This window comes from Strix uralensis, chromosome 1 (genome assembly GCF_047716275.1).
Source record: "Strix uralensis isolate ZFMK-TIS-50842 chromosome 1, bStrUra1, whole genome shotgun sequence".
NCBI classification, from domain to species: Eukaryota; Metazoa; Chordata; class Aves; order Strigiformes; family Strigidae; genus Strix; species Strix uralensis.
In genome coordinates, this window is record NC_133972.1 from 47,967,814 (window position 1) to 47,990,299 (window position 22,486).

Consider the following 22,486-nt stretch of genomic DNA (forward strand, 5'->3'; position numbering starts at 1 on the left):
GGCTCCGGACGGGCCGCGGGAGTGAATAAAAGGGCAAGAGGAGAAAGCGGCTCTCCCCGGCCTGTGCCCTCGGGCTCTGCGAGGGTAAGGGTCTCCTCAGCTGACGGCCCCCGCGGGCTGCGCTTGTAGCCCTGGCGGCATCCCCAGCGGGCCAGAGCCCAGCTGTGAGCCCTGGCCCAGGGGTAATCAGTTCCCCCCGCTTTGCGGTGGGGAAGAGCTCAGGAGGCTGCAAGGACGTTTCTGTGGCTCAGGTCTAGGAGGGAGCAGTGGGTTTCTGTGCTGCCTGTTAAAGTGGTGTGTGGGAGAGAGGCTCGTAGGGTAGAGGTGTGAGGGGCAGCTCCATAGGAGTGGGGGTAAGCACAAACCACCAGTAGTATGACTAAGAGTGGGATTTGGAGCAGCCCTTGTGTCCTGGAGCAACTGCTTCACTGCACAGTGGAGGACCGCTTATGCTGGGCAAGCAATTTGAGACCTACCCAGTCCCACTTGCCAAGGCTAATGAGGTTTCTGCTTTCAGAAGCACTTGCCAGGATTCTCCTTTGGCACCCTGAAGGGGTCTCTGCCACCTGCGTATGTAGGTGGGTGATGTGTGATGGGGAGCTGCAGTCATCCCAGAGATTTCCCCCTCAGTGTCACTGGGGGACCTGGCTGCTCTTGAAGAGCTCCCGAGTCCTGAGGAGTCCCTGACAAAAGACTGGCAGCTCAGAGAGGTCTTGAAGTAGTAAAAGCAGTTGAATGTGACATAGCCATCAGAGCAGGAGAGGAAGGTGTGTGTCAGGTTGTCTGCATCATGCAAGAGTCTGTACATAAGGCAGAAGGTTTGGGCCAGGCTGAGGATGTAGCCTGATGCCTGCCATCACTGCCTCCAGGTAGAGACTCAGGACCTCTACAGAAACCCTGTATAACTCTCACCAGATTGCAATCTTACTCATTTCCAGCCCTATGAAGCTCCAGTTGTCTTTGCTACTATAGGCTGTGTGAGAAACTGAGCTTCCTATGTCTTGCTCTTCCCTTATGGGGACTGTAGACTTCAGATGCATGTGGCCCTCCCTTTCATCAAAGGTTTCTGTCACACACTGGCTTTTAATACTAAATGTTTGCTTGATCCTTCTCACTTGATTCCCAGGTAGGTCCAAAGATAGCTCAGATTAAAATCAAGGGCAATCACATCTTCCTCTAAAAATCTAATTAGTAGCTTGTGCAAAGAAACAAAGGTATAATATGATTCTTTAAAAAAAAAAAAAAAGTAGTTTAACAAGGGGTTTGTACTAATAGTTGCTGTTTCTAAGAGGATTTAAGGTTTAGTTCAGGTTTCAGTTTACAGCTATGAGTCTAGCTTTGAACGAGTGTAGTGAAGTCAGCATGTGATAGAAAATGCTATCAAACTTGAAACCTACAATCTCTTCATTATTCTTGCCACTGAAATGTTTGTAATTGGGAAATAAATACTAGTATTGCATATTCTGTATCACAAATGGCAAGGTTGCTTTAAAGTCTTTAGTTGTAGCTATGGGAATTGCTATGATGTTATCTAAGTTGAGCCCTAGCCAAAAATTTTCTTTCCACGCATTTTAGATTACACCAAGACATTCTAATACCCTGTTCAGACTGTAGAGATGGAAATAGGAAGATTTTTTTTTTGCGTTGTTCTTCACTACTGTACTTGCATAGAAGCACACCTAGCATAGGTGCTGTAAAAACAAAGTAGATAAAAAAACCTGTCCATCTGCTGAATTCCTACTTAATCCTACTCTTCTGCTGTTCCTAAAAACAAAGACTATTATCTAAATCTGTACATTTTTAGAGCTGGAAGATTAAGGACAGAAGATATCGTAATAGGGATCACCTAATCTTATTCACTTTCTTCATGGCCTTGGCATCAATTTTAAAGTATTTTCTGTGACATAACTGCCATGCTCTGAACAAAATGTCAGCGTTGCTATACTGCATTATCACTCACAGTTCATGTGAACATTGTTTCTTGACTTATTTCCTCTTTTCCATCTGCAGGTTGCTTCCTTGTTGCTACATGCCTTTGCTGCCAAAATGGCTTCCCATTACCTGTTTCACTCCCTCCTTCCCTGGGCCACTTGTTTGCTATGTGAAGTTATATGTAAAGCAGTTACTTTGTGGTGAACACACGCAAAAGATAGCCAGGATTAATGACCTACTAAATCAGTATTAGTGTGTTAATCATCTATAGAGTCTACTAGTCAGATGGAAAAGGGTCAGCTTTCACTGCTCCCTGTGGCAGGTGCTTGATGTTGCAATATTCCACCTCATTTTTTCCCTTGAGATGTTACTATCTTTCCATGTTGATGTCCTTCCTCTTGATCCTTGAGCTGCTGCCTGGCCCCATCTCAGCAGTCTTTACCTTTATTTCCAGTTTTACCTTTCTACCATTTCACGCTCTGTGCTGTGGACTTCCTCATAGCTCTTTCTCTCAGTTTAATGATTTCCTCAAAAATCTGAGCAAAGGCTGTGCAGCTGTGCCATTGCAGAACTAAGCTGACAGCGGAAACAGTAGAAAAGGAGGGGAGGTTATGTTGCTTCTTTTTATGTTCACCTTTGAAGCATCTGCATGGCCTTTATATTTGCAGTTTCAACACCCTGGAAGGACCGGGTAGTAAAACTGGGAATGTGTGTTGTGTGACTTTAATATTTATTTCAGTAATTTGGCATTAGTGATGCTGTGAGCACATCAGCTGCAAGTCTTCCACAAAGAAGTTTCTCTATAATTTCCCACTTTTTTTTCAAGTCTAAGTAAAGGGATGGGTAGACAGCTTTCTGAAGAACAGAATTTCATCTGGTAAAGACATATATATATATTTTTCAGCAGCAGCTTTTAGATGTTAGCAATGACATTAACCTATGTGGAGTATAATCTGCTAAAACTGTAGCCATGAGTATTTGTTGTTGGGAAAAATATGACCAATGGATAGAAAAGTTGAGTATACTCCATACTTTTCTCCATTACTTTATAATGTCTAGGTATAATGACAAAATATTACCTTAATCTTTATTTTTCAAGAAGCAAAGACCAGGAGTTTCCTGAATTCAGGAGCTACTGTAACATGGTTTCCTACAGAGTTTCTTCCTGTGGTTTATTCATTTTGCTGACTTCTAAATGCAAGACCACACCATTGCTTTTCCCTGAGTAGGAAAACTTTTAGGGATATGAGTCCATATTCCTAAAAAACCTGTAACGAATATTATGATGCATGTTACAGATGTGCTTTCTAACTGGACACCTCTTTATGACCCTATTATTTTCCAAAAAGCTTAAGTACCTACCCTGGAAAATACATATCTTTTTACTTTTATTAATGATGCTGTGAATGATGTGTGTGATGTAGTAATGTGTAAGATACTGATACAGCTGCAGAAACACAAATTTGCAACTGGATCACAATGTTTAGGACACTGAGACATGCTGGTATCCGTAGACTGCACAAGCCACATTTCTGTTGTGAAGATGACATCAGTAGAGAATGACATTGCCTAACTGTCCTACAGCCTGCCAGTTCTGTTATTACAGGCTTGCAGATACCAAGTTGTCGGTGCCCTGACTTGTTAAGGCTTCCATGTTCCCAGCCAGGTGTCGCAGATGCCTGCCTGGCTGTAAGCAATCCAGGGGCTTTACTAGCAGACTCCATACCTACCAGTGAAGTGAGTTGTTTGACTCCCAGGCTCCCTAGTCCACTTCTGTGCTTCTTGGTGGGCTGGTGAATGGACTACCTTAAATCTAAATTCAGGGGGTAGACAGCCATCTGAAGATAGGGTTACTTTTTTGCCTGGCGTCCAGAATCTGCAGGCAAGCAGTTAGCCCGTGAATGTGTGAATGGGATGTGTCTAGTATGGAAGATTTACAAGTGCTGAGATATCTGAGAAGCCTCTCTTGTCCTGGACTGCCCAGCTGGCAAATACCATGCTTCTGCAGGTCACAAAGACTCATCTCATAGATTTCTAGACTGTGCGCTATAGGATACATTTTCATTTGGGAAATATCACAACAGCCCTGTACTGCAAGCACTCAGTGTTTCTTTACCTTTGACTTTATGTTCTCTGCAGAGTGGGGCTGTTGGGTCTGTTTCTGTGTTTGTCCTAGTGGCTGGTCATTGCAAAGGCAGCTTTGTTGTTGCTTGTGTTTTCAATTGTACTTTTCAATTAATATTTGTCCACCTACTATAAGGTGATGCCATGATAATGAATAAAGCAAATGTAAAAGCTCATCATGCCCTGAAAACCTATGTCTCAAAAGCACGATTGAAAAATGATCCAAAATTTATTTAGTATACACATCTGTGTCTGATTTGGATTCCGCTGTACTAGAAGGATGTTGAAATACTGAAGTGAGTGTGGTAGGGGCCCCTGTAATTGTGGCTAGTGTGGGTGGTGTACAAGGAGAGGCTGAGAGAAATTATTTTGTCTTGAGAGTACTAAATGAGGATTTTATGAATGTCTTCACCTACCTAATGGAAAGGTATGAAGAGGATGGACAGAGGCAGACTCTTCTTGGATGTACTCAGCAAAAAGGCAAAAGACTTGCAGATACAAGTTGCAAAAAGGGATTAGATAGAAAGAAAAATATACTCACCGTGAGCGTGGTTGAGCTCTGGGACAGTGTTACCTAGCAATGTTGTGGGGTCTCCATCCTTGGAGATACTCAAAACTCAACAAGACAGGGCTTGGACTATATGATATCTAGAGATCCTTTTCAATCTAAATTATTCTGTGATTTATCTGATTGTTCTTTTAATCTTTATACAGGTCTTTGTAGAGCTAGAATTTTATTTTCAGCTTATTCTAAATGTGAAGAGAATAAAAGAATATGCACTCCCTCAAGGAATATTTTCTTAAAACAAAATTCAGTGGGTTTTTTTGCTCACACTGAGCCATTTCTTTGCCAATAATTCAACAAAGAAACATTCTTTTTGTCTGTGAACACTTTAAAGCAGATTTTGTCTGCCATTAATTCATCAGATTATATATCTGACTTAAAATTTGCAGGTAGTAAAATAAATTCTTGAAAATGTTACAATCCAGAAAAATCTTGGTTATGCAGAGGAATTAATATGTATCCTTTCTTAACTTTAATAGTGTCTAAGTCAGATCTTAGGTATAAGGCCAATAGATGGATGTACTGGAAAGATAAAGACAATTTAGAAATAATCCTTTTTTTTTTTTTTTTTAGATCTGTTGTCTTGTAAAAGACCAAAAAAACCCCCCCAAAAATAGACATTTCCCTAACCAGATATGCTTAGATTTCAAATAAATCCAGATTCAGCTGAATGTATGCCAAAGAAGATTATTTATTCATGCAATAATTCTTTCTTGTGTGTAGCTTATATATTTTTTTCTGAATGAAAATTAGATCAACTGAATGTGTCTTTTAAACCAGTAAGACAGACTCTGCAGGTTTTTTTGTTTCTGTAAGAGTTGTAAAATAATTCTTAAGGGCAAATTACTCCATTATTTTAGCACAGATGTGTCTTTTACATCCAAACCTTGGGGGTTTATATGTAATCTCAGCATGCACCTTTCCATGTGGTTTAGGTGGGTCAAAGCTTGCAAAAAGGTCATGAAAGGACCCTTTCCTTATCCACAGGAGGATGGTGAGATTGTGTGGGATCATCTGACTGATGTAGGTGAAAACTAACCTACAGGATAAGTATTAGTTTTCAGCTTGATAAACAATGTGCTCTTACTACATAACTAGGTAGTTTCTAGTGTTGACAAAAAGATTGGGATAGAAATTCATGCTCCGAGAAGCTGGGAAGAGCAGGATTGTCTCTTTCATCACCAGCAAGATCCAGCAAAGCCGATGACAAATCTGCATCTCACTTACAGCTTTGTCTTAGGTTACTCTCTGAACCACACAGTTAATCTGCTCCCCATACTTGTCTTCCCCACAGATTTTGCAACAAAATGAGATTTGATTTGTGACCACTACTGCAACAACAGCTGCCTTACTTCTACTAGCTTTGGACTTCATAAGGACCCTAACCACTGTGATTGCCAACTGGAACTCCCTCCAGACACTGTGTGCTGAGCCTTGATACCCTCTCCAGTTCCTTTTTCTGTAGATTATCCTCTGTTCAGCAAAAGAAAGTTGTATCAGACTCCTCATCTCTGTAGGAGGAAATGGAGACTTCCTTGCCTTTATTCATACAAAGGCATTAACATTTTGATGAGAACTTTGCAGCAAAGACAACATTGATCTTGAATACTGTCATATTACTATTGTAATCAAATATTACTGTAGGTCATCCTGTGGCTAAAAAATTTGGCCCCGTTATTGATTTTTGACAGGAATCTGGTATTTGTTTCCATACCTTACTAGCATATTTCTGCTTGTGTGAGTGACTTGTGTTGGTCACAGTTTGAGGCCTCCTTTGGCAAATGCTTGAGAAGAAGGTCTGGATGAACAATTTGTGGACCTACCAGTACATCAGCAAAGTTTACAATCCCTCTATTTTTGCCTTTTTAAAGCGGGGGTGTCTACCCATTGTTCCAAGAAAGTATCAAGTATGGGCCAAAGATGACATGAAGGATCAGACTCTGTTTTATGGCCATCTCATATTATCCATCAGTGAATTCATGCCTACAGCATGGGCTGCTCATTAACTTATGTAAATATGTGTGGGTAAATTCTCCTTTGGTCCCATGGGTTTGCTCTAGGAGTATGAAAGCTGGAAGGCAAGTAGGAAGATGAGGCCTATTTACCCTAGAGAGGAGGGTTACTACTGCTTTCCTTTGGATGGCATGAGAACTGCCTAATTGCATGCCTCTCCATATAAGCAGCTAACGGTGATTTTTAAGAGAAAGATTTAAGTGTATCCTTACTTTTATCCCTTAAAGTTGGGTGACTAGGAAATGAAGTATAGTTGAGGTAAAGGTGTTAAAAATGGTGCAGATTTGTTAAAATTATAAATAATTATTGACAATGAATAATGACTGACAGAGGAGAAAACAAATTAAACTGCTCACAGTACATATAATCCAATGTATTTCACAACCATCAATATTAAAAGTCAACCTTTATTAAGCAACATACACAACTTAGTTCTTTAAATCTTACGTGTGCAACTGAGAAACACATGCTTCTTTGTTGCTTTCAGGGATCAGTATGTGCTCATTTTACTGCTCAAAATGAGTCACATTAAATTACTATAAATGAATTGCAACTGCCTCAGCAATGTTTCTATTCTTAAACAAGAATTACATTGGTGGGGTTCCAGTATTAATAACTACTGGATAAAAAAATTACTCTTGCACTATTTCATTATCATTTCTGAAAGACTCATAGTTACTAGTCATCCTGTGTTTCAGCCACTTCTAATCTTGCAAATTGCTTGAAGTGACAGTTTACTTCATGCATTTCAGTTGCTATGATCTTCAGAGTGCACACTGCTTGTATAGCATAGCAGATGTTGTCATTTACCATCAACAGATAGTAAATAAGTTTCAGTTTTTAGAGAATGAGGTAATTTCCTGACCTATCATTACGTCCATTTGTATTAGTATTGTGGTCCAAAAGAGACTGAAAATTTTCATAAAGCACCAGCTAAGAAATCTTTAAGGATGATGAACTCCTGAGGAGTATTTGAGAGTCTGAGAGGGAGACTGATCAGTAGAGCCACACTCTGCCAGCTGTGATGCAGGGAAGCCAACTCAGCGTGGCCACAAGGGAGGCAGGTCCTGGATCTGCTTTGTACCAGGAGGAAGACAGCATCACAAGGGATAAGGAGGGGACAGCACGGAGTGGTAAGAGAAACCCCTCCTTACCCTCTAAGTTACCCTCTAAGATACCCTTACAGAACAGGGACGAGGCCCTGGGTACGATAGATGAAGGGCATAATGAGATAGAGGAGGAACCTGCGCAAGCAGTCTTGTCAGGATCAGAGAGACCAACCCCTCGCAACAAAACCTGCATTAAGACCAGCACCGAGAAGAAACAGTGGCGAGTTATGGTCATTGGTGATTCCCTCCTGCACAGAATGGAAGCACGTGTTTGCAGGCCGGACCAACCCTCTTTCCAGGGAATTTTGCCACTTCCCTGGGGCCTGAATTAGGGAGATCACCACAAGACTAAAGACCCTGGTACAACCTTCAGACTACTATCCATTCCTGGTCTTTCACACGGGCACAAATGATGTTGCAACAAAAAGTCTGAGGTCAATCAAAAAAGATTTCAGAGCCCTGGGAAGAACGCTAAAAAATTCAGGAGCACAGGTAGTGTTTTCCTCAGTCCTCCCGGTAATGGGAGAGAATCTGGAAGAAACAGGTGAGCCCAGGATATCAATACCTGGCTCCAGGACCGGTGCCTCCACCAAAACTTTGGGTTTTTAACATGGAAGACCCTTTGAGAGGCAAGGTATGCTAGGGCCTGACAGGATCCACCTGTCCGGATGGGGGAATGTGTCTTTGGGCATAAGCTGGCAGGACAGACTGAGAGCTTTAAACTGGAATCAATGGGCGGAAGGGAGTAACAACAGGATTGCAGCAGGTAAGCCAAGGTTTGGCATGGAATTGCCTGAGGGTGGCAATGCTAGTGGGAACATTTACACTGCTCCTGGGAGCATGGAGGGCTCAGGAGCATATCTGAAATGCTTGTACACCAACGCATGCAGTATGAGAAACAAACAAGATGAACTGGAAGTGTTGCTCAGCTCCCAGAGCTACAGTATCAGTAGTACTAGTGAGACTTGGTGGAATGAGAACCCACGATTGGAGTGCTGGGATGGAGGGCTACAGGCTGTTCAGGAGGGATAGGCAGGGCAGGCGAGGTGGAGACTACACATAAGATAGATCTTTGATTGCACAGCCCTTATAGTTAGTGATGATGTGGTTGAGAGCCTCTGGGTGAGGATTAGGGGGATGGAAAACAAATGAGATGTTGTAGTGGGTGTCTAGTACCGATCGCCCAGCCAGGATGTAAGCACTGATGAGTTATTCTATAGACAATTAGGAGAAATTTCAGGACCAGTAGCCCGTGTCCTTATGGGAGATTTCAACTTCCCAGACATCAACAGGGAATATCATACTGTTGTGACAAGCACGTCTTGGAAATTCTTGAAGTTTGTAGGAGATAACTTTTTGTCACAGGTACTCGGTGAGCCAACTAGGAAAGATGCCCTCCTAGACTTGCTGTTTGTGAATAGAGAAGGACTCGTGGTGGATGTGATGGTAAGTGGCTGTCTTGGTCACAGTGATCATGAAATGGTTGAGTTTAACATTTTCAGTGTAATGATAAAAAAGGACAGCAGAGTTGTTACCCTGGACTTCAGGAGAGCAAACCTTAAGCTATTCAGGGAGCTATTTAGCAGAGTACCCTGGGAATCTGCTTTTGAAGGCTTAGGAGTCCACAAGTGCTGGTTTTTAAGAACCACCTTTTGGAAGCACAGGAGCAGGCAATTCCACTGTGTCATATATCAAGCAAGTGGGGCAGAAGACCATTTGGCTGAACATGGAACTCCTCGTGGAGCTCAAGAGGAAAAAGAAATTGTATGATCTCTGGAAGTGAGGTCAAGCTTCACAGGAAGAGTACAGAGCTGTGGTTTGTATAGGCAGGGAGAAGACACAAAAGGCCAAAGCTCAGTTAGAGTTGAAACTGGCCAGTATTGTTTCAGATAACAAGAAGGACTTTTTTAAGTACGTTAATAGCAAGGGGAGGTCTAAAGAAAATATTGGACCAATACTTGTTGAAGATGGTCATCTAACTAATAGGGATGAAGAAAAGCAGAGGCGTTCAGTGCTTTTTTTGCCTCAGTCTTTAACAATATTGATAGACCTTGGGCTACCTGGTCCCCTGAGTCAGAGGACCACGAGTGTGGGAACAGTGACTTTCCATTTGTGGACACTGAAATTGTAAGGGACCAGCTGTATCAGCTGAATGCTTACAAGTCCATGGGGCCTCATGGGATTCATCCCAGAGTACTGAAGGAGCTAATGGATGTTATGGCAGGACCCCTCTCAATCATCTACCAAAGGTCTTGAGAGTCTGGGGAGGGCCCTGCTGACTAGAAGCTAGCCAGTGTTATTGCAATCCACAAAAAGGGCATGAGGGAAGACCCAGAGAACTACAGCCATGTTAGTCTAACCTCATTTCCTCTAAAAATTATGGAGAAGATTATACTGGGTACTATTGAAAGGCATTTAAAGAATAATGCAATCATCAGGCACAGACAACATGGGTTCACAAAGGGCAAGTCCTGTTTAACTAATTTGATATCCTTCTATGATAAGGTCACCCACCTAGTAGATGAAGGAAAGGCAGTTGTTATGGTTTAGGTCCAGCTGGCAACTAAACACCACGCGTTTGCTCACTCACTCCTCCCTGATGGTGGGATTGGGAGGAGAAAATATAACAAAAGGCTGGGGCGTTGAGACAAGGGCAGGGAGGGATCACTCACCAATTATGGTCACAGGCAAACCAGACTTGACTTGGGGAAAAAACCCATCAATTTAATTTGTTACCAGTCAAATCAGAGTAGAATAATGAGAAATAAAACTAAATCTTAAAACCACCTTCCCCCCACCACTCCTTTCTTCCTGGGCTTAACTTTACTCCTGATCTCTCTACCTCTTCCCCCTTAGCGTGCCGGGGGACAGGGAATGGGGATTGCAGTCAGTCCATCACACGTTGTCTCTGCTGCTTCTTCCTCCTCAGGGCGGGGGTCTCCTCACACTCTTCCCCTGCTCCAGCATGGGATCCATCCCACAGGAGACAGTCCTCCACAAACTGCTCCAGTGTGAGTCCCTTCCACAGGGTGGAAGGAAAACAGGCTGCTCCAGCACTGGCTTCCCACAGGGTCACAGCCTCCTTCAGGCACATCTACCTGCTCCAGCGTAGGGTCCTCCACAGGCTGCAAGTGGAGATCTGCTCCACCATTAACCTCCATGGGCTGCAGGGGCACAGCCTGCCTCACCATGGTCTGCACCACAGGCTGCAGGGGAATCTCTGCTCTGGTGCATGGAGCACCTTGTCCCCCTCCTTCTTCACCAACCTTGGTGTCTGCAGAGTTGGTTCTCTCACATCTCACTCCACTGCAGGTTTTCCCCTTCTTAAACATGTTATCACAGGGGCTTGGCCTCCATCGCTGATTGGCTCAGCTTTGGCCAGAGGCACGTCCAGCTTGGAGCTAGGGAAGCTTCTAGCAGCTTCTCACAGGAGCCACTTCTGTAGCCCCTCCCCTGTTACCAAAACCCCGCCACACAAACCCAGTACAGCAATAGATGTAGCTTTTCTGGACTTTAGTAAGGATTTTGATACTGTCCTTCACAGCATCCTTCTGGACAAGTTGTCTGACTGTGGGGTGAGCGGGTTCACGGTGCAGTGGGTGAAGAACTGGCTGAAGGGCAGAGCTCAAAGGGTTGTAGTGAATGGGCCACATTTGACTGGTGACTGGTCACCAGCGGTGTTGCTCAGGGTTCAATTCTAGGGCCGGTTCTGTTCAATATATTTATCAACAATCTGGATGCAGGATTTGAATGCACCATTAGTGAGTTTGCTGATGATATCAAGCTGGGAGGTGCTGTTGATTCTCCTGAGGGACAAGAGGCTTTGCAGAGGGATCTAGATAGATTGGAGCATTGGGCTGTGATTACTGGGATGAAATTTAACCCATTGAAATTACGGATTCTGAACCTAGGATGGAGTAACACTGGGCACAAATATAAATTGGGACAGGATTAGCTGGAGATCAGCCCTGCAGAAAGGAATCTGGAGATGCTGGTTGACAGCAGGCTCAACAGGAGTCAGCAGTGTGCCCTGGCAGCCAGAAGAGCAAACTGTATCCTGGGGTGCATCAGAGCATAACCAGCTGGCCAAAAGAGGCGATTGTCCCACTGTATGCAGCGTTGGTGCAGCCTCACCTGGGGTACTGTGTGCAGTTCTGGGCCCCACAATTTAAGAAGGATGTGAAGGTCCTTGAATGCATCCAGAGGATGGCAACAAAGCTGGTGAAAGGGCTGGAAGGAATGTCCTATGAGGAGCGGCTAGGAACTTTGGGCTTGTCTAGTTGGAGAAGAGGAGGCTGAGGGGCGATCTCATCACTCTCTACAGCTTCCTGAGGAGGGGAAGTGGAGAGGGAGGTGCTGATCTCTTCTCCCTGGTAACCTGTGATAGGACACATGGGAATGGCTCAAAGCTGCACCAGGGGAGGTTTAGACTGGACATCAGGAAGCATTTCCTTACCGAGAAGGTGGTCAAACACTGGAACAGGCTTCCTACAGAAGTGGTCGATGCCCCAAGCCTGCCAGTGTTTAAGACGCATTTGGACAATGCCCTTAACAACATGCTTTAACTTGATCAGCCATGAATTGATCAGGCAGTTGGACTAGATGATCACTGTAGGGCTCTTCCAACTGAAATAGTCTAGTCTATTCTGTAGCAGTACTGAGTTGGCAAAGTTGGTTCTGTAAAGCCCTCTTCTACCTTTGGCCCTGGAAATGGTAAACATATTTTGGTTGAGAGTGGCATCTCCTGGAATGATTTCTTTTGTGAAAATACTAATTTTTCATATGAAAACCAATACATTTCTAGTCTGATACCAAGAAAAAATTTAGAAGGCAAACAAAAAACCCCAACACATACAATTTATAATTTCATTATTTTTAAGGAAATATCATGCTATTTGATTAATGTTATACCTTCAAAATCTTATTCTTAACCTATTTTCTTTTCAGCCTTAGTTAGGAAATAATTGTTTCCAGGCATATTTTATTACTTTTAGCAACATTATTAGTGGGCTCAATGTTTATAACAGCTGGCTTTCATAACATTAACATTGTGTGTCAGATTTTACAGTTGGCACAATTTAACATAGCAATAAATAAAGCATATTAGGTGCTTTATTATAAATTGAACCTTATAATCAAATACCTCTGATAGCAGATACATTATCTGGAGAAGCAGTATTGGGCATAACAGCACAGGTCAGGACTAGCCAATATAAGCTGCTTTAAATTGTGCACCTTCCAAACATAGGTGTGCCTCATCTTACTTCACCATAATTACAACATAAAAGTAGTGTGAAAGAAGCCTCAGCAACAGTTTCCACTTTTGCCAGTTGGAAGTGGCAGCTGCAGGGCCTGGCACCAGCCCTTCACTGCGGAGCCTGTGCCTTCCCACAGAATCTGCTGCAGTCAGAAGGGTTGCTTTAGGGTTCCCCAGGAAAGCAGAAATCAGAAGTGAGTAGAAGACTGCAGATCTTATTTGGGAAAGGAGCAGTGCTTACTGTCTAGGTCTACAGGCAGGCTTTTCTCTTAACACCACAGATTTTTCAGTTTCTTAGATGTGATGAAGAGAAATGTAGAAGAATGAAGAATAATGTGAAAACCACAAAGTAGTCCAGTTTATGAGTCTCAAGTTAAGCATCAGAACCCATTTTGGCACTCAGGTTCCTTAGTTTCAGTCACTGCTTTTGAATATTTTTACTTTATTATTATTGTTACTGATATTTTTGGTAGAGTAACATGAAAAAAAAAAGAAAAAAGCTGATCTTCTTAGTACTACAGATCGAGTTACAAAATACACTGGTGTTTTTAGGTTGCTGATAGCATCTGGTCACCGGGAGCATAATATGTTAGCTAATACAAAATCATCATATGTAACCACAGTGTGTTGTTCATGCACCGCTATGTCTTCCACCTTGTAGAAATTACAACTGGCCTACTAACCAAATGCAGTGTTTTATTCAAATCAGGTGATGGTCTTCTACATTAACATTTTCAGACCCCTACAAAACTGTCCAGCAGAGGTGTGAGCGCTGTACTTTTGAATATAGTTCTTACAAAAGGCTGGCTTTTCTTGGTTGCTTTATGCAGGCTTTTTCTTCAGTGATGTTGTGGGCCTCTATGTATTAAAACTGCTACAACTTCTGTACTGTCATGTGCATGTTAACCTGTGCTTTGTAAATCACTGCAATTGATGCGGTGCACCTTCCTTATTTTGCTGCCAAATGCTGTGTGTCACATCTAACACATGATGCTTCTGTCTCCCTTTTGGGATGCTGTGTGCCTCAGTCCCTGCCTTTTTCGAGGTGTGGGCTCCTCCCCTTAAGCCTAGAAAAGACTTAAAAGCAGGCAGCCGTGCCAGCCACCTGGATACACATCCTCTCCTTCCCTGCAAGGTTGGCTTTGCTCCCATATCTGCTGATAGGTACAAATTCTGACTCCTGCTTCTTGCTGTGCAGTGCTGAGAAGTGAATCCACCTCTGGGCTGTTGTTTCCTGTCACTGGTGGTCTTCCTGACTCTTCAGGTATTTGCAACTAAAGTGAGCTGAATGGTGAAGGAATAAACCTGTATGAGTAGAAAGCGTGAAAGATTCTCAGTGACTGGTAATGTATCTTTAAATAGTTTAAGGACTTTGCCTAAATGTGTTTCTTTATCATGCTTGAAATTTTTGTATCACCTTTGGAATCCATTTGAGAAGAGATTTTTCTTTTCTTACTTGACTGTCAAGTTAAAACATTGGCTTCAGAAATGTCTGAGTGTTTGTGTCTTTTTGTGAAGAAGTGACTATGTAAATGGGACTAATGGTAGTGAAGCTAAATTAATCTACCAGAGGAATTATGTCTTCTACAGCACTAGTTCCACTATCCTTCAGCTATTTTCAAGCTCACATTGTCTGCCCAGTGATTTTTGATACACCTTTTTTTTGGCTTGCTCTTATAGTTTCTTTAAAGTGATTCTTAACTAATGTTAACAAACTTTCCAGTTTAAACATATGTGAAAATCAAGAAATTGGCACAGCAACATTTGGGTAGATTTTCTTATGTCTTGCTTGCATTACATAGTTTTAAAATAGGTATGAATTCCTGCCTATTCTGATCTGGTTGCATTTCTTAAACTTTTTGTGCTGGTAAAAAAGACTGCATGTAGGCATATAGGTGTATTTTATGATGAACCTTGCATATACTGAGCTATATTCAAAGCAAGAAATAATATCCATGATTTGCAGCATTTTGGAAATGGAATTTTGCTGCTTGTTATCCCCTAATTACTATTTTTTCAGTCTTTTTAACAAGAATATGTAAGTTTATGCTAATGGTTGCAGAAAACATTTTTTTACATCACTACTACTTCTAACTAATTTATCTGTTGCACATGGTGTTCTTGGGTTCTTCTGACAGAACACAGCCTGATATGCTATCAGTAGTAGGATGTCACCTCAGTGCTTAAGTCCACAAATCTAATCAGCAAGAATAAAGGACAAGGAAATCAGGAAAGAATAATAAAAAATGGTTGTGAATTACTTTTTTCTTCAGATAGTGAAGAGAGTATCTGATGCTAGAGACAATGCAGTTGGCATCTTCAATGCTATTTTTTCTTCTCTACATAATCTTGCTTCAGCTGTTACTTCTGTCAGTCAGTAAACAAAAATACTAAAGCCGCTGTGATAAAGCGGAATGTGGCTCTGGTTACTCCACCATCTCAAAAAGAATATAATTAGAAAAAGTCCAGAGATGGGCAGCAATGATAGTCATGAGTATGGAAGTACTGCCATATGAGGGACACCTAAGCAAGCCAGGCCTTTTCGTTCAGGAAAAAGAGCTGACTGAGGGCAGGGACAATATGACAGAAGATCTCAGAAATGCTGAGTGGCAAATCTCAAGAGATGCACCATTCACTTTCTCTACTGTACTACCCTCTGGCCATCAAGTGAAGTTGTAGGAGTCAGATTAAAAACAAAAAAGCAGGTAATTCTTTATGCAACAGATAGTAGAGCTGTGCAACTCACTGCAAGAGGATATTGTAGATGCCAGCTGTTCAGAGGAATTTAAGGGGAGGCTGGATAAATACATGAAAGATATTCATAGATGTTTCCTGTATAAAGAAACTGCATCCAGCTGTTCCCTAGACATCTATTTTACCACTGTTGTAGAGAGAATATTGAACTAGGTGGTCCTTACGTTTTCTAGGTCTTTAGATGGACCTTATATTTTTGTTTATGTTCTAAAAGCCTGCATTTTAAAATCGCCATCCTGAAATCCCATACCAATTTATTGTGCTGCTTGTCATGTTCTTTGTGGTCAGTGACTCAAATAGGAAAAAGTATTAACCAAAGGTGTTGTCCAATACCATTCCATCACCATTTATAAAAGCAGAACTCGTTTCCACTGCTGCATGATTATCTCATATCTAACAGATTGTTGTTGTAGCACAAGCAGTTCTGATGACAGAAAATATTGCAGCCCATTGTTTCAAATTAGACTTAATTCATTCTAATTTTCCTATACCTGAAGAGTCTTGTTCTAGAATGATGTGTTGTTTTCCTGGGGTTTCTTTAGGAATGGAAAAGCTGGTTGTTTGTCCATACAAGAGGCCAAATGCTCTTTGTAGGCTGATTTGCTTTCCGTGGGCTGGCGGTGGAACTTCTCAACTTGCTGCATGGGGCAAACTCTTCAGCAGCTCAATTGAAGGTTAGTCATTTGTGTAGCTAAAGCAGAAGTTAAGCAAGTCTGAAATACACAGAAGCCAGATTATTTCAATGGAATATAATGTGCTTGAGAGCACTACAGTCTTTTTCCAATGGGTCTTATCCAGAAAGGAATTCCATTAAGAATTAGTATTTCTATTAGGATGCTGAGTTTACTAAGTTTATATACCACCTTCATCAAGTTATATTTGACTAGGTTAAAAAGTTATATCCTCAGAGGTAAATTTCGCAAGACTATAGTATGCTTGATTGCTTCAGAAACAATTGGTATGATTCAGAAGCAGCAATACACTGGCATATGTTAATATGTTAGAAAAGGCATCAACAAGGTTAGTAGTGAAGATATGAGAACTATTTAATGTTGAGAGACTGCATGGAATGAATTTCCATTATCCAGAGTGTTTGTATGGTTTTGAACTCCTTGTATCAAAACTGAAGTTTAAACTGTGGATTTATAACATTTAGTTACAGTACAAAGTAATTCTCACTGCTATTAGGCTGTATCAGCACTAAAAAGATCCATTGCTGAACTATTTGAAGAGGAATGAAGGCCATTTTCCAGACCCTTCCACAAAGAAAAAAAAAAAATAGCATTTATAGAGAGAATTTCCATTGTAATTGCACCAGTCCTCTAAATGCTTTTATGCTTTCTGTAAACAGTTGCACAAGTCACATCAAATTTTTGTTGAAATTTTTTAAAAAAGGAAAAAAAAAAAAAAAAAAAAAAAAGCTTTTGTCCACTGGAACTACTTCCAGTGAAGTTACTAAGGAGATGGCCTATGAGCAACTGCAGACACATAAATAAAATCAGGGTGCAGCATGCTCTTTCGGAGATGTTTTTTGCAGAAAGGAAGTATAGAAGATGCAAACATTTCTGCACTGCTATCGATGGTATTAAGTAGTGGTTTATTCTGTGTCTCCTAAAATACTTTGTGTCTGACCTATTGCTTCCGTATGAGTTTGGCAGTATGCGTAATGTCAAGATTTTAGAAAATCAACATTTTTTTCCTGACCTATTCATTCCTTACTTTCTCTAAACAGCGAGAAGAAAATCCCCAATTTTGCAAGGAATATAATAAAAGCATGTAATATGTCCTTCCACATAAGTTGTCACCAATTTATATTATGATTCCACATTTTACTATGTGCAGTGCTGAAGAGCCTGCAAAGAAGAAAACAGGGACTGTATGATTCTACTAGAGTTTAACTTTCTAATGCTGCCCTTGAAAGGATGTATTTTACACAAGCCTCAAACTTATTATTATTGAAATTAATGAATTTGTGGTTGTTTAGTAATGCTAACAGTAATAAAGTTGCTTTGAAACCTCAGCTGAGATCAGGACCTTGTGGATTTCTGACCCAAGGCGATTATCAATCAGATCAATTGGAGAGGCAACGTTTTTGAGTAAAGGAAGGGATGGAATCTCTCACGGGATTAAAGGACAGTAGTAGCAATAGCAAATATACTGTATCAACTGTAAGAAGGATTAATTTAATCTATATATTCTACAGAATAGATTAAAAAACTTAAAATTATTTTCCTGTTTCTATCTGAAATAACTATAATTCTTTTCCCTCCATTCCTCCACCTTTTCTGCAGTGTCCTCTGTAAGGCTTCCTGGAAGAGAATCTCGTCTTAAGGAGCCTTTTGCAAAAGACATGACAACCATAGTTAATGAAATTACAAGTGTTTTGTTAAAAGAATTGCAAGAAAAACCATTTGCATTTTTTGGTCACAGGTAAAAATATATACATTTTAGATACCCTGATAAAGAAGCTTTATCTTTGAACTCTAGGAGTAGATACTTGCCTTTATTTGCAAAAACTTTAGAAAAATACATTTCTGCAAAGGTCTCTTGTCAAGTCATCCTAAAACATGTTGTTGATCTCAAAGACTCTGGTTATTTATTTACTACTTCAGGCACATTGTCTTCTAAAAATGGCAGTGTTGTGTTTCTTTTTTTTTTTTTTTTTACACTGCTAAATTATAATTCTGTTTACTGTTAATATTTGTGTCAGTGGTTGCTCTATATGAATGCAGGGTGAACCATTCATAAAACACATAGATTTTCAAGATTGCTTAGTCCCCAGTATTTAAAATAACTCTTCTTACTGCAAATTAAGGAGACTACTAAAAGAAAGAGGGATTTTTAAAAAGTCTGATTTGTAAAACTAGCCTGTATAGTAATACACTTCATGTCAATTTGCTAATATCACTGTAATTTACATGTCATATATGGTTTCAGTAATGGTTCAAGATAGCCAATTAGCACTGAAATTCAAATTATGCTTAAATTTTCCAGGTTTTGCTCATTGTTCTTTAATTTCTCTTTTTGCTGCAGTTTTGGATCTTATATTAGTTTTGCAGTTGCGCTACACTTGAAAGAAAAGTATGGACTAGAGCCAATCCATCTTTTTGTTTCAGGGGCACATGCCCCAAACGTAAGTTATAGAATCATTAATAGTAGGAAACAAAACAGTATATTAGCTACCAAGAGTAAAAACAACATTTTACAGTATGGTATGCAGAGTGGCTTTAATACAAAACAAGCATTGCTTCTGAATGTACACAGAAAAATGTTCTGTTTTCTTAGAGGAAATTAAGTCTGAGGCAGTCGGAGAATTTCACATTACAGAATATTCACTGCTGCTAACCTTAGCCTAGGGAGAACAGTCTGCTTAAGATAATGCTACCTTATTTGAATACTGTATTATTTACTATGACCTTTGGCTTAATACTGAAAAGTAATCAAAACAAAATATAAAGTGCCACTTCCTACTCTGTAACATGTGAAATAACTGTCTTAACCTAGTCTTTCATAAACCTTCTGCACCACCCCTCAGTACATTTGCCCGTTTATTTCTTTCCCTCCTCACTCTTTTTTGGCTTCTTAATCTGTCCTCAGTTTCTTCTGAGGTTCTGGTGGTTCTGCTAGTCTTTTTAAGAAAAGCAACAATGAAGTGGCTTTTTCACAGTCCTCCTGTCCTCAGTCAGCATTTGTTATTTCCATTCTTCCGTTTTCAGGGCTTCTTAGCAATCCTGAGTATGAGCTAGTACTTCATGGAAGCAATTACTATTCCCGCAAATTTCCGTAAGAGGTTGGTCTCTCCAGTCCTACATCACTCAGATTTGTGTCCGCTGCTAGGCTTTTCTTTCTCTTAAACAGATTATTTTATTAGTTTTCAATAGTGAGAGTCAAACTTTGAACAAAATTAAATTAATGGTTATTTGTCTGTGGAAATTTCAGACCTTGAGCGTATTTGGTTCACTCCTAATCTGTATTTTCAGCAAACAGTCCATGAAGCCTTTCCAAGAATTAGTCCCTGTGGACGTTAAACTAATCAGCCATTGTATACTGGAGACAGAGAATCATTGTACTTTCTTACTAAAACGATTCTTAATGAAAATATTAGAATAGGATCACAGACTCACAGAATGGTTTGGGTTGGAAGGGACCTTAAAGATCATCTCGTTCCAACCCCCTGCCATGGGCAGGGACACCTTCCACTAGACCAGGTTGCTCCAAGCCTCGTCCAACCTGGCCTTGAGCACTTCCACGGAGGGGGCAGCCACAGCTTCTCTGGGCAACCTGTGCCAGTTTCTCACCACCCTCACAGTGAAGAATTCTTCCTTACATCTGATCTAAATCTACCCCCTTTCAGTTTAAAACCATTACCCCTCTTCCTATCCCTACACTCCCTGACAAAGAGCCCCTCCCCATCTTTCCTGTAGCCCCCTTTAAGTACTGGAAGACCACTATAAGGTCTCCCTGGAGCTTTATCTTCTCCAGGCTGAACAACCCCAACTCTCTCAGCCTGTCTTCACAGGGGAGGTCCTCCAGCCCCCTGATCATCTTTGTACCCCTCCTCTGGACCTGCTCAAGCAGGTCAATGTCCTTCTAATGCTGGGGGCCCCAGAGCTGGACACAGCACTGCAGGTGGGGTCTCACGAGAGCAGAGTAGAGAGGGAGAATCCCCTCCCTCAACCTGCTGGCTACACTTCTCTTGATGCAGCCCAGGATACAGTTGACACACTGCTGGCTCACATTCAGTTTTCCATCCACCAATACCCCCAAGTCCTTCTCCGCAGGGCTGCTCTCAATCCACTCATTGCCCAGCCTGTGTTTGTGCGTGGGATTGCCCCGACCCCTGTGCAGGACTTTGCACTTGGCCTTGTTGAACTTAGTATTTTTAAAAGTATATTTTATACTTTAAAAAGTATATACCTGATTATATATATAGATATGATTATATACTTTTAATAATATATACCTGATTTGTTTTGTCTGGTGCTGACAGTCTGAAGCATTTCTTCCCATCAAAAACATACCCCTATGTGATGCAGAAGATGAAGACATTATTACACATATACAACTCTTAGGAGGAACTCCTTCTGAGTTTCTGCAATATGAAGACGTTAAGAAACATCTGATACATACTTTCAGAGAAGATATTAGAGTTCTTCAGACATTTTCGTAAGTTTTACAATTTTGTATTACGTTTATATTTGCATTTTACAGTTTTACTTTTCTAATCATTTCAGGTTTTTTCTCTGTGATTTGTTCTCATTAGTTACAAAGAGTATGAAAAAGTAAACATAGTTTTCTCCTTTGTGTGTTTTTCCATTTATATTCTAGTATTTAAGCCCTAGATGAAAACATTGCTTACTGTAGCAACCACTACTCTTATTACATTAGCGAATGTGTCATGGTAGAATTACAGTTCTACTTTGGATCCAAAGTTAGTAGCCACTAAGAGGAATATTCTGGTATCTGTTACTGTTTTCTGAGGCTAATAAGCTCAAGTGATTATGCTCCAGGATCACTGCATTCAGATTGCTGATCCAAGGCCCCCTAACCTAACCAGAAGCAAAGAACCCCTGTGCTCTAGGCATCTAGAGAGCAACCAGCTTCTTTGGTCCTAACTGCTGTCCCCACTGGATGTTACACAACAGCTCAGGTAGCTGAGTGGTTAAGGTTTTGTACCCTGGCAAAGACAAGGACACTCTTGGATGTGGGACCCATTTTGGCCATAGGAACCTGATGCTGATAAGGCCCTGAAACATTAGAACTTGAATATAAGCAGACAACATAATTGTTTATTGGTGAGAATTTTTATAGCAGGTTGAAGCTCTTTTCTTCCTAACTCTTGGGTCATTCTTTGTTTAAAATTTTTAGACCTAATTGCAGTAGGGTAAGGAGCTAAGAATCTTACAGATACAGTAATTCCTTCTCCTGTGCACAGTCTAATTCCCGAAGTTTGTTACATTTTGGAGGAGAAGGAAACAGCTATTTTGTATATGGAAGCAACCCCCAAATATAGGTATGTTATGAAAAGTTTTATTACTACTTTTTATGTTCACAGTTTTGAGAAGGCAGAAAGGAATATCCCCTTCTCTTGTGATATTACCTGCTTTAATGGGTCCGAAGATAAACCACATGATTTAGAAGGTACTTTGCTTAAATAGTTTTCCTCTTATACTTACGCATTTTCCTGTTGTATTGAATCAGCTAATGATTCTAGAGTCTTTCATCTCCTCCTTAAATGAAACAAATCAACAGAGCAGTCTCAATGTATAAACCAAAACAGCTGATATGGGATTTAAAATAATTATTATTTAATAACTTTGAAATAGTTATGTAAAATGAGCACAATAGTTGACATTTCTCTGACATTTTAATTATCTTTTTCAGCCTGGCACGATCTAACAAGTGGAGATACTTCTTTTTACGACCTTCCTGGAGGTCACTTTTATCTGCTGGAACCCTCTAATGCAATTTTCTTGACAAAACACATAACAAGATGTATAGAAAATGCTGGTCTATGAGTATTTCACTCTATTCTAATGGCAGAAGGTGTAAGATTAGTCCACAGCACTTCATAATAAGTCACTATTTCTGTACAATTGCATGCAGTTATACCTAAGAGTTGTTCTGTTCCTCTAGATCTTTATTGTAATCCTTTAAAAGGGGGTGTTTTTCTGGTTTTTTTTGAAAATAAACATTGGCTTTGGGTCTTAAAAATAAAAAAGTTTTCATCTT

General features: G+C 40.7%; 1 protein-coding gene and 1 long non-coding RNA gene across 2 annotated transcripts; one reads left to right on the plus strand and one right to left on the minus strand.

The window, feature by feature from the left end:
• Positions 1–74: 74 nt before the first annotated feature.
• On the plus strand, positions 75–22,348 carry OLAH (oleoyl-ACP hydrolase). The gene is made up of 8 exons (XM_074865029.1): positions 75–84; positions 14,199–14,264; positions 16,297–16,428; positions 18,046–18,184; positions 18,788–18,887; positions 20,745–20,920; positions 21,810–21,895; positions 22,139–22,348. The coding sequence occupies exons 3-8, from the start codon at positions 16,299–16,301 to the stop codon at positions 22,270–22,272; spliced, it is 765 nt and encodes a 254-aa protein (XP_074721130.1). The 5' UTR covers positions 75–84; positions 14,199–14,264; positions 16,297–16,298; the 3' UTR covers positions 22,273–22,348.
• On the minus strand, positions 12,601–20,884 carry LOC141942093 (uncharacterized). The gene is made up of 3 exons (XR_012628520.1): positions 20,718–20,884; positions 16,246–16,467; positions 12,601–14,305 (listed from the first exon to the last, which is right to left on the minus strand). It is a non-coding gene; the product is annotated as an uncharacterized LOC141942093 (long non-coding RNA).
• Positions 22,349–22,486: the final 138 nt, after the last annotated feature.

Coding starts and splice junctions, on each gene's coding strand:
- OLAH (XM_074865029.1), top strand. CDS start 16,299: ATGGAAAAGCTGGTTGTTTGTCCATACAAGAGGCCAAATGCTCTTTGT. Junction 18,185..18,787: donor TTTGCATTTTTTGGTCACAG/GTAAAAATATAT, acceptor TTTTTGCTGCAG/TTTTGGATCTTATATTAGTT. Junction 18,888..20,744: donor CAGGGGCACATGCCCCAAAC/GTAAGTTATAGA, acceptor TGGTGCTGACAG/TCTGAAGCATTTCTTCCCAT.